Source organism: Gorilla gorilla, chromosome 3, assembly GCF_029281585.2.
Source record: "Gorilla gorilla gorilla isolate KB3781 chromosome 3, NHGRI_mGorGor1-v2.1_pri, whole genome shotgun sequence".
NCBI lineage: Eukaryota > Metazoa > Chordata > Mammalia > Primates > Hominidae > Gorilla > Gorilla gorilla.
This window is the reverse complement of record NC_073227.2, coordinates 129,850,958-129,863,497: the sequence shown is the minus strand read 5'-3', so window position 1 is coordinate 129,863,497 and position 12,540 is coordinate 129,850,958. Positions and strand designations below refer to the sequence as shown.

At 37.5% G+C, this 12,540-nt stretch overlaps 1 protein-coding gene across 8 annotated transcripts in view; it reads right to left on the bottom strand.

Annotated features, from left to right (window-relative positions):
- SEC24B (SEC24 homolog B, COPII coat complex component) overlaps positions 1-12,540 on the bottom strand; it is a 104,788-nt gene that overhangs the window by 74,413 nt on the left and 17,835 nt on the right. For all 8 annotated transcript variants that reach the window (XM_055385723.2, XM_031010336.3, XM_031010337.3 and 5 more), the window contains one exon: positions 308-1,051. In XM_055385723.2, the coding sequence (XP_055241698.1) occupies positions 308-1,051 (744 nt within the window). The remainder of the gene's footprint in view (positions 1-307; positions 1,052-12,540) is intronic.

Genomic DNA, 12,540 nt, shown 5'->3' with positions numbered 1-12,540 from the left:
ACCCTTCCATTCTGCCCTGTATCTAATTCACATTAAAGACAACTATTGCAGATGTATAAAATATATCAATAAATGTTGACTGATCATGGCAAGGAACCAAGCTAGACAAGGCAGATGGTTGGGTGGCTAAATTGGGAATGGATGAGAAGAAAGGGTTCAAAGAGGTGCTGCAAAAAGCCACAATAAATTAGCAAACTTCCAGTTTTTCTATTAGGCAATATCACCTCTAACCTTCATGTAAATAATAACTTAATTGGGAATGCACTGATTTTCAAACATGTTTTGGTGAACTTTTCATTCAACCTACCAGTAATGGTTGGGTTGTTGTTCGCTACAGCCAGGGATCCTGTGTGGTTTCGGATGAGATTGTCTGGAGTCGATGGAAGGCCTGGAGATGACCACGTTAGAGTATTGTATCCTGAAAGACTTTGCTGCTGGTGGTGCTGTTGTGATGGTGGAGGTGGAAGTGGCGATGGATGGCTGATAGCTGTATTTTGACCAGAGAATGAATTATCTTTAACTGGCCTAACAGTCGGAGCATTCTGTGAGGTAAACATTTGCCCATATGTATCACCAGCAGGCAGAGAGGGATATGAAACACTAGGATACGCGGCATTAGAAACAGTTGACACAGCATAATGACCACAAGTAGAGGGAAATCCCTGAGACGCAACAGAAGAGCTGGCAGAGTACATGGCTGGACTATTGTAGTGATTCACAAAAGAGGAGTATGGTTGGGAGGCACTCGTATGCAAATGGGATGCTGATGATGCAGCACCTTGGAAAGATCCTAGAGTGGATCCCACAATATGAGGGGCAGGAGGACCCCTGCTGTACAACTGCTGTGCTCCTGGTTGCTGGTTCACTGTGTTAGGAGTCACATTTTGTGTTGGTACTGTATAGAGAGCAGAGTAGTAATCACCACACTGGGTATCCAATGGCAATGAGGTCATTTTCCCAGGTCCTTGAGAGTAATGTCCTGAGGGAGCAATATAGTTTTGATGATGCAATCCATATCCAGATGGAACCTGCATTTGATTCTGGGCTGGACCTGAAAAAGAAAAGCAAGTATTTACAGGTATTTGTAAAGAGATAACTAATTTTTAAAAATAGCCCCCATTTAAATATTGAAGCAATTAACTTTCTTTTCCATAATCCCAACTTATTACAAAAGGTATACACTGTTATAGACCCATTATGGTAGCCTGCCTCCAACATGGCCCCCAATGATCCCCACCTCCTGTTATTCACACCCTTGTAGTCCTCCCTCACAATGTACCAGGACTGGTCTGTATGAACAGTAGCATATGGCAGAGGTGATGATATGTCACTTCCATGTTAGCCCAGTCTTGAGCTCTGGCTCTCTTTCTCTCAGATACCCCAGTCTGAAAGAAGCTAACCTGCCAAGCCGTGAACAGCCCTATGAAGAAGCCCATGCAAGGAGGACTTAACTCTCTGGCCAACAGCCAAAGAGAAACTAAGATCTGCCAACAACCACGACTGAGCTTTCAGGCAGATCCTCCAAACTCAGTAGAATCTTGAGATAACTATAGCCCAGCCAACAGGTTATCTCATGAGAGACTCTGAGCCAGAACCACCTAGCTAGGCTGCTCCCAAGTTTATCTTCCTGAGAAACTGTGAAATAAATAGTTGTTGTTTTACAAGTTGTTAAGCTTGGGGGGTATTTTGTTATGCAGCTATCAGTAACTAATATACCCATCCTGGAAGAAGTTTAAACTTTGAGACAGGGTCTCGCTCTGACCCCAGGCTCTATAGAGTGCGATGGCTATAGAGTGCAATGGCATGATCATGGTTCACTACAGCCTTATTCTCCTGGGCTCAAGCAATCTTCTCACCTCAGCCTCCCGAGTAGCTGGGACCACAGGCGTGCACCATGGTGACCAGCTAATTTTTACTTATTTATTTTTTACAGAGACAGGCTCTCACTGTGTTGCCCAGGCTGGTCTCCCATACACCACTGCCCAGCCAACGTTTCTAAATTTATTTTCTTGTAGAGACAGGGTCTCACTGTGTGCCCAGGCTGGTCTTAAACTCCTAGAGTCAAGTGACTCTCCTCCCTCAACCTCCCAAAATGCTGGGATTATAGGCATGAGCCACTGCACACAGCTAAAACTTTTTTCTCAGTTTTTATTTTTCCTAACTAGAAAAATAACAATATACCCACTGTAGAAAAAAATTCAAACAATAAAGAGTATGAATTAAAAATCTCTGCCTAGTAGCTTATATCCTATTTCCCAGATATAGTTACAGTTAATGCTTATGCATCCTCTGTATATCTATGTATCTATGTAATGCATATGTAAGCATGTATATAATTTACTTGATTTTTTAAACACACAAAAAGGATATTACAGTTCTGCAACTTGTTTTTACTTAATATATGCTGAATATCCTTATGTATTAGCATATATAAATCCTCATTATTCTTTTAAACATTTACATATAGTACTTTATTGTAGAGATATAACATTATTCACCAAATCTCCATTGATGAATATCTTGGGGTTGAACTAATCTATATTTATGAGGTCAACTTTTATGATGAAGCTATAAGACAAATTTCTAGAAGTCAAACTGGAAGTTCAAAAGGTTTATGTTTTTAAAATTGACATTATTGGCAAATCTCTCTTAAAAGGTCTATCAATTTATACCTCCCATCAATAATGCTTCATATTGCCTCATTGTCCCAATACTGACTATATATTAATCTCTGCCAATCTGAAAAGTGAGAAACACTTTAGTTTACAGTAGTTAACTTTGAATGATGCTGAGACTCTCTTTTGGGTGTCTTTCTCTGCTGTTTGCTTTTTCTGTAGCATTGCGATTTCCTTAATGATTTCTAGCTGTTCTCACACAGTAGAAAATTAGCCTAATGTTATGTGCTGTAAGTATTTCCCCCAGGTTACTGTTATGTTTTGACTTTGTTCATGGTATCTTTTGCTATAGTTTCTTGATTACGTAGTAAAATTCTTTTTTTATGCTTGACAGATTTTTAAATCATACTTAGTAGAGGTTTCTTCATTTCAAGATTATAAAACTATAAAACCATGTTTTACTCTAGTGTTTTATACTTTCATCTTTATATATCTTTGATAAGTATAGCATATATTTATTTTATTAATACCAACAAAACATTAATCCTAATACTAGTCTTATTAATATTAATATATTAATATATTACATTATATGCCATTCACTGTTCTAAATGCTTTACATATATTAATTTCTTTAATCCTCTAAAGTAAATAGTATTATTATACCCATTTATCAATAAGTGAGCCACAAAAGTTAAGATGTTTAACACAGTTACATGCTTAGGAACTAAATGGGCCGGAATTTGAATCAGGCAATCTGGCTCAAGTTTATGCTCTTAACCAATGATCTGCTGTCCTTTGCTACAAATGGCCAATTGTCCCAAAAACAGAATTCTAGTTTTAGTTCCAATTACTTTTCTTTGGGTTTTGGGCAAATCTTAGTTATCTTGGAATCTAGTTTTTCTGTCTTGTGGAAGGAAACAGGTATCTGTGCCATATCTCAAATCAAAGGATAATTTAACAGAAAATTGACAAGATGTGTTAGCTCCACTGACACAAGTACACAAAGGAAGTACCACTACACTCCTTGCCATAATAATGTATTAAAATACTTGTTTATAAAAGAGATAAGAATAAAGCATACATTTTCTAATTGTTTTCAATTTGTACTAAGTAATGTAATGGAATCTTCATTTCTGGTCATGCAATATATATTCTACGGCCAGCATAAAAATAACTTACACAGTCAAGCTGTAAGGGAAAAATATCGTCTACATTCCTCCTATAATTCCAAGAAGTATACAGAAAACCAAAATACTGATAACGCTATTTTACTAGGTGTATAATTTACTTTCCTTAGATTATTTTAGATGGTAATAATTCATCTGAAAGAATTTATTTACTTAAGGAAATAAAGTCTGTTAGGATCTTTCATTAACATGACAAAAGTAAAATGTTGTCCTCCTTTCTCCTATTTAAATATATTAAAAGATGGATCTGCTACTTTTCACTGTAGTGTCAGAAAACTCTACACTAGTAGAATTTATCAATGAAGAGCCAAGTCAGATTTAGAGAAATCTGTTCAAATATCTACCCACTTAGTGACTGATCTGGCATATCCATGCTACATGATCTGAAACGAGAAATAATCATTATGTCCCAACTATTCAAATGTCATTCTTTTAAAAATAACAGGAATGTCCTAGCTGCTGAAATTTATCAGAAGTGAGTTGCCCACCAGAATAAGTCTATTTACTTTCTAGCCTATCAAAGAAAGGTACTTACTCCAGGAAAACATGGCGGGTGGGAATATCTAATATATCTAATCATATGTGGATGCTTACTATTTCATACTTTACATCAAGACCTAAATGTTCCCAATGTATAAAAAAGTATCTGAAAGTAATTAAAGTTAATAAAGACAAATGTAAATCATTTTTAACATGTATTCAGTATTTTTAAATTACTGAGATATTTTGCTTTTTTGTACTATTTCTTCAAAAATCATTATGTATTTTACACTTATAGCACTTCTCAATCTGATCAACCATATGTCAAGTACTCAACAGCCATGTACAGCTAGTGGCCACCACACTGGATGGTGAAAGTCTACAGCATATGTCTATGATTCCAGTTGTTTCTGCCTCTCATGACAGATTAAATTTTCTGCCCTCAGTGTTTTCCCCCTATTCTTTTCTCGTGTACCTGACCTGCTTCAGTTTTCTTCCACATTTATTTAAGCTCTATGGCCTCCAAATATTGTATTCCAAGAAAGAACTATTTTTTCTAAGAGTAGAGCAACACAGTGCATTATGTACACATATACATATATTATGTTTAACTTATCTGAATACAAAACTCTTGTAGTAATTATTCATCTGTGATCTTTCTTGGGATTCAAAATGATTCTGCAGCATGTATGAAAAGACTGCTGGTATTTTAATACTTCTAAAATAGACATAAAAGTTGTGGAGAAAAAAATTTGTTACATATATAGTAAAATTTCTGAAAAATAACTTCAGAAGTACTTTTCTTATCACAAATGTGATAGTCATTGTAAAAAAAAAAATACAGAAAGTGATCAAATAAAAATCATCTTAATCTTCCCGAGATAACCTGCTAACATTCTGATGTATATCCACCCAGTATTTTCTTTTTGCATATATATGTATAATTTAGTTAAGCAAAAATGGGATTATAATGTATCTTTTAAATGATTCCTTCATTTAGCATGATTTGAATATCTTTCCATCATTATTTTTAATGTCTGAATAGTATTCCATTACATGAATTTACCATATTTTAATCAATTTTCTATTTGCCATTTAGGTTTTCATTTTTTTAACATAAACCACCTAATAAATAGATCTGTAGGTAAATTTTTGTGTTCATTCACTTTACTAAAAATAACTTCCTACCAGTTGCAATTGTTGGGTCAAGTCTCTAGTTGGCAGCTTAACTGTGCAGAAGTGGGAGATGTCAGGATGCCCAGCAATAAGGGAGGTAGAGACCAGAATCAAAGTGGGCCCAGACGCTAAATTTGGCAGAGACTTCAAAGTCCTTATAAATCTATTCCAAAAATGAAAAGAAAATATATTCCAAAAATTGGGGGAAAACGTTACCAGTAAATGAACAGACAAGGGATATCGAGAGAAATGAAAACTATTTAAAAAATATTCAAAATAAAACAAATAAATATGCTAAATGGTCTCTACAGCATGGCAGAAGACTTAATGAACCTTGATTAAGTTGACCAACCTTGAAGATTGGTTAAGAAAATGATCTAAGAAACAGAGAGAAAAAAAAAAAAGGCTGAAGAAAAATGAACAAAATTCGAGAGACCTGTGGGACAACACATAGCAGTCTAACACTTGTAATAATCAGTAAAGCATGTAGTGGGCTAAAGAGTGGCCCGCTAAAAGATTATGTACACATCCTAATCCCCCCAATCCTGTGAAAATTACATGGAAAAGTGTGATTATTGCCTTAAATGACAAAAGACATGCTTAGGTTAAAGATCCGGGGAAGAGGAGCCTCTCTTGGATTATTTGAGTGGGTTCTCAATGCAATCACATGTATCCTTATAAAATATACATACAGAAGAGAAGACATACACATAAACAGAGAGAAGGCAATGTGAAGTTGGAGCACAGAGTGATGTAGCCACAAGCCAAGGAATGCCAACAGTGAGACAAGTAGGAAGAGTCAATGAACATATTACTCCCCTAGGAGCCTACAGAAGGAGCATGACTGCTATGGTTTAAATGTTTGCTCCCCCAAAACTCATCTTGAAATTTCATTGCCATTGTAACGGTATTAAGAGGCTATGCCCTTATGAATGCATTAATGCCACTATCACAGAAGTGAGACTGGTATAAAAGGGCAAGTTTGGTCCCCTTTTCTCTGCCCTCACCTTTGCCCTTCTGCCACGTGATGTTTTCTGCCATGTTATGGCACAGCAAGAAGGCCCTAGCCAGGTGCTGGCACCTGATCTTGGATTTCCCAGCCTCCAGAATTGTGAGAAGTAAATTTCTGTTCATTATAAACTAGACAGTCTCAGGCATTCTGTCATAGTAGCACAAAATGGACTAAGAAGTAGACCTGCCAACACCTTAATTTCAGACTTCTAGACTTCATAACTGCAGAAAAATACATTTATGTTGTTTTAAGCCACCTACTTTGTGGCCATTTGTTTCAGCAGTCCTAAGTAACATTAATAAAGATATAGAACAGAAATTCTCAAAGTGTAGTATACAAAACTCCAGCAGTGCCAGAAACTCTTTGGGGAAAATCCATGAGTAAAAACTATTTTCATAATAGTACTAAGATGATATTTGCCTTTTTCACTGTGTTGACAATTATACTAATGATACAAAAGCAATGATGGCTGCAATGTGAACCCTGGGGCACAAACTGAAGCAATGGCACCAAGCAATACTAGCAGTTACTATATTCTTCACCACCATGCACTCACACATAATTTTATTAGATTAAAAATGATGGTCTCTGTGAAACATAAAGCACTTTTATTGCACACTGAAGTATAAATGTTATCTTCAGGAAAAGTATTTGTTTAACTTAGCTGTGAGCTCTATCATTGAACAAAACTTCAGCAAATAGAATACAACAATATATTGAAAGTAAAATACATCATGACCAAATGGGGTTCATATGAGGAATACAAGGCTGACTGACCATTTGAAATACATTCAATGTGATTCAACATATTAAAAGACTTAAGAAAAAGCCACATAATCACATCAATAGATACAGAAAATGCATTAGATAAAACTTGGCATCCATTCATGATAAAAACTCTCAATAAACTAGGAAGAGAAAGAAACTTTCTTAACCTGATAAGGACTATCTACTAAAAACCTATAGCAAACCATACTTAATGGTAAGGAACAGACAGACCGCTTTCGTCCTAACATTGATTACATGGAAGGCAAGATGTCCTCTCTCATCATTCCTATTCAATAATGTACAAGATGTAACAGCCCCTTCAGTGAGGCAAGAAAAATAAATAAATAGTAGATAGACTGGAAAGGAGTAAAAAACAAAACAAAACAAAACAAAAAAACCTGTCTTTATTTGCAGAATGACATGACTAAGTAGAAAATCCCAAAAAAAATCTTCCAAAAAATGCCTGGAATTAATAAGTGAGTTTATCAAGGTCATAGAATATAAGGTCAATATACAAGAATCAAGTATGTCTCTAAAGATCAGTAGTAAACAAGGGGAATTAAGATTTTAAAAAACAGTATCATTTATAATAGCACAAAAAAGAAGTACTTAGATGTAAATCTAATTAAATATGTTCAGAACCTATATAAAGAAAACTACAAAACGCTGATGAAAGGAAGCAAGGATTTAAAGAAATGGAATGACATACTGTGTTCATGGATTAGAAGACTTGATATTATGATGTAACTTATCTCAGTTTTGATCTTTAGATTCAATGCAATCATAATAAACAACGCCAGTAGGTTTTTTTTGTAGATATCAACAAGCGGATTCTAAAATTTCTATAGTAATACAGTTACTAAAAACAAACAAAAACTGAAAAGGAACAAAGTTGGAAGACTCACATTACCCAATTTTAAGGCTTACTTTATAGGTTACAACAATTTAAGAAGTGTGGTATTGGTGAAAGGACAGATACACAGAATGCAACAGTCTAGAAACAGACCCACAAAAATACAGTCAACTGATTTTTGACAAAGGTGCCAAGGCAATGCAATTGAGGAAAGATAGTTCTTTCAACAAATGGTGCTGGAATAACTAGATATCTACATGTGAAAAAAAGAAAAGAACCTCAACATATACCTCTGGTCTTAAACAAAAATTAAGTCAAAATGAATCATAGGCCGGGTGTGGTGGCTCATGCCTGTAATCCCAGCATTTTGGGAGGCCTAGGTGGGCGGATTACCTGAGGTCAGGGGTTGGAGACCAGCCTAGCCAACATGGTGAAACCCCGTCTCTACAAAATTAGCCGGGCATGGTGGTGCATGCCTGAAATCTCAGCTACTCGGAAGGGCTGAGGCAGGAGACTCGCTTGAACCTGGGAGGCGGAGCTTGGAGTAAGCCAAGATCGCACCACCACACACCAGCCTGGGTGACAAAAGTGAAACTCCATCCCCCCAAAAAAAAAGAATCCTAAATCTCATTGTAAATTAAACACTAAAGAGAAAATATAAATTTTTGAAGGGAATCTGGGATTGACAATGAATTCTTACTACAGAGGCCAAAGGGGCAGCTCCCCTTGGCCCTCTGAAGGTGTGCTGAAAAATCAACTTGCAAAAGGCAGATTAACAGGATAAAAGACATACAAATTTATTTAACGTGTAGACCCAAAGATAGAGGAAACTGTCCATTTTTATCCTTAGGTTCAACAAAGTACGGACAGCCATGCAGAAGTATAATTGGATAAAAAGGCTATAATCTAATGTGAACAGACTGAATGGGAAAACCCAGGAAGGCCTATCTGTTTAGATTCTTCTTGGCCTGAGCACACATTCTTTCTTTCTGCTTATGGGGCAGGACCCTCTCTGGAATGGGGGTCTTATGACCTACATTCAAACAACGTAGGTGAGATAATTTCTTTAAGGCCAGTTTTTACACACAGGACAGAGGGAAAGTTAGAATAATATTTTTAGGTTTTGTGGCTTGCTTTGGGGAAAAAAGGTTCCAGTTTCTATGACCTGCCTTGGGGAAGAGGAAATCTGGTTTCTAAGGCTAGCCTCAGGGGAGAACGGGACTGAGAGACAGGCAGGCAACAGAAAGTCAGAGAAAAACTTTTGCTTCTGAGGCTACTTCTGAGGCCTTCATTTTGGAGTTTTGTTTTATTTTTCTTTCTTTTTTTTTTTTTTGGAGACAGAATCTTGCTCTGTCACCCAGGCTGGAGTGCAGTGGTGCGATCTCAGCTAACCCCAATCTCCACCTGAGGGTTCAAGTGATTCTCCTGCCTTACTTTCCCTAGTAGTTGGGAATACAGGCACCCACCACCATACCTGGCTAATTTTTGCATGTTTAGTAGAGACAGGGTTTCATCACGTTGGCCAGGCTGGTCTTGAACTCCTGGGCTCAGGCAATCCTCCTGCCTCGGCCTCCCTAAGTGCTGGGATTATAGGCGAGAGCTACTGCACCCAGCCTGAGGTTTCGTTTTCTGAGCCTCAACATTACCTATGATACTCAAAGCATAGTCAGCAACATAAAATATTGAGAAACTTGACTTTACCAAAATGAAAAAAAAAGTTTGCTCTGTGAAAGGAGCTAAGGATTAAAGACAGATAAGACACAGTTGGCCAGGTGTGCCTGAGGTCAGGAGTTCGAGACCAGCCTGGGCAACATGGAGAAACCCTGTCTCTACTAAAAATACAAAAATTAAACGGGTGTGGTGGCACATGCCTGTAATCCCAGCTATTTGGGAGGCTGAGGCAGGAGAATCACTTGAACCCAGGAGGTGGAGGTTGCAGTGAGCTGAGATCACGCCATTGCACTCCAGCTTGGGGGACAAGAGTGAAACTCCATCTGTTGCGGGAAGTCAGGGATACCGAACGGCAGGACCTGCTGAAGCCGTGACAGAAGAACATAAATTGTGAAGATTTCATAGACATTTATCACTCCCGCAATCAATACTCTTTTAATTTCCTATGCCCTCTTAATCCTGTCATCTTCGTAAGCTGAGGATGTATGTTGCCTCAGGACCCTGTGATGACTGCGTTAACCGCACAAATTGTTTGTAGAGCATATGTGTTTAAACAATATGAAATTCTGGGCACCTTAAGAACAGGATAACAGGGATTTTCAGGAACAAGGGAGATAACCTTAAAGTCTGGCTGCCTGTGGGCTGGGCAGGCAGAGCCATATTTCTCTTATTACCGAACACAGGTAAGAGAAATATCGCTGAATTCTTTCCCCAGTAAGGAATATTAATAATTAACAGCCCTGGGAAAAGAATGCATTCGGCGGGGGGCGGGGGGGGGGGGGGCTAAAATGGCCACCCTAGGAATGTCTGCCTTATGCAGTTGCAGATAAGGGATGAAAACATGCCCTGGCCTCCGGCAGCACCCCCAGGCTTGCTAGGATTAGGAAATTCCAGCCTGGTGAATTCTAGTCAGACCGGTTCTCTGCTCTTGAACCATGTTAAGATGTTTATAAATGACAGTGCATGCACAGCGGGACATGGAAGTTCATTAGTGATTCTAGTTTTGCCCTGACCTTGAGATCTCACCCTGATCTTCTGCCTTGTGATCTTTTGTTGCCCTTAAAGCATGGGATCTCTGTGACCCACATTCTATTAGTACACTCCCTCCCCTTTGAAAATTGCTAATAAAAACTTGCTGGTTTTAGGGTTCGGGGGCATCACAGAACCTGCCGACATGTGATGTCTCCCCCAGATACCCAGCTTTAAAATTTCTCTCTTTTGTACTCTTTCCCTTTATTTCTCAGACCAGCTGACGCTTAGGGAAACAGAAAAGAACCTACGTGAAATAACGTTGAATTATTGGAGGCAGGTTCCCCCGATATCTGTCTAAAAAATAAAATAAAATAAAAATAAGACACAGTCATGAAAATGTTCAGGAAAATTAAAAGAATAACACAGAAAGAAAATGTTTGCAAATCAGATACTCAATAAAAAACTTGTATCCAGAATACACTAAGAACTCTTAAAACTCAACTAAAAAAATAGACAACCCAACCAAAAATTGGTAAAACATCTGAAAAGATAATCACCACAAAAGATATAAGAATGTAAAATATACACGAGAAGATGCTCATCATTAGTTATTAGGAAAACACAAATTAAATTACAACAAGACACTATCAAAAACCGAAAATATCAAATGCTGGCAAAGATGTGGTGCAAGAGAAACATTCACTCATTGTTGGAGGGAATACATACTAGTATAGCCACCCTGAAAAATAATTTGGCAATTTGTTATAAACTTAAGTATATATTTACTATGTAACCCAACAGTCCCACTGTAATTATTTACCTAAGTGAGCTGCAAACTTGCGTTCACACAGAAGCCAGTACATGAATGTTTATGGTAGCTTTTTTTATAACTACCAAACACTGGAAACAACCAAGATGTCTGATAACAGAGGAAGGGACAAATAATCATGGTGTACACATACAACAGAATACTACTTAGCAATAACAAGGAACAGAATATCAATTTGTGCAGTAGCATGGATGAATGTAGCTAAGCAAAAGGAGCCAGACCCAAAAGGCTACATATTATATGGTTCCGTTTACATGACATTCAGAATAACAAGGATAGAGAACAGAGCAATGGCTGCCAGGGGCTGGTGAGAGGTACTGACTACAAGAACTTTTTTTTTTTTTTTTCATGGTGATGGAACTGTTCCAGATGGTACTGCAGTGGCATAATAGATACATGATTACATATGTTTATCTAAACCTATACAGCTGTACTCTACAAAGAATGAAAGGAAATATACTATAGGTAAATTTTCTTTAAAAAATCAACCAGGATATCAAGAAAACCTAGGCTAGAATACAGACTGTGACAGATCAGTCTAACTGTATTACAAATGTATGATAACCTAACTGAATGATGTTTAGGTAATACAGATACAGATAGACACAAAAATAATTATAGATGGGTTAGCATATACATACACATACTCACATTTCATAGCTCTGTCGACTTTCAGAGCCTGAAGCAGTGACACCCCCGTAGTAATAAGCATATCCAACACCCAGTTCTTGGTTTCTAAATATCATCCTCCAATAAAAGAAACCAGAGTCCCTTGGACATAGGGCTGATTTTGGTACTGGGATAAGGCAAGTACAAGATAGAGTAACTTGTAGTGTCAGAAAGTAAGGAAGTGGCCAAACAACAAAAAGATTGGGGGAAAAGGATACAGAAGCCAACTTGAAAGAGCTCTCAATGGCCACAGCTGCAATAATCTGAGCAACAAAAGTAAGTATCAATAGTATTGGCACTTTGGG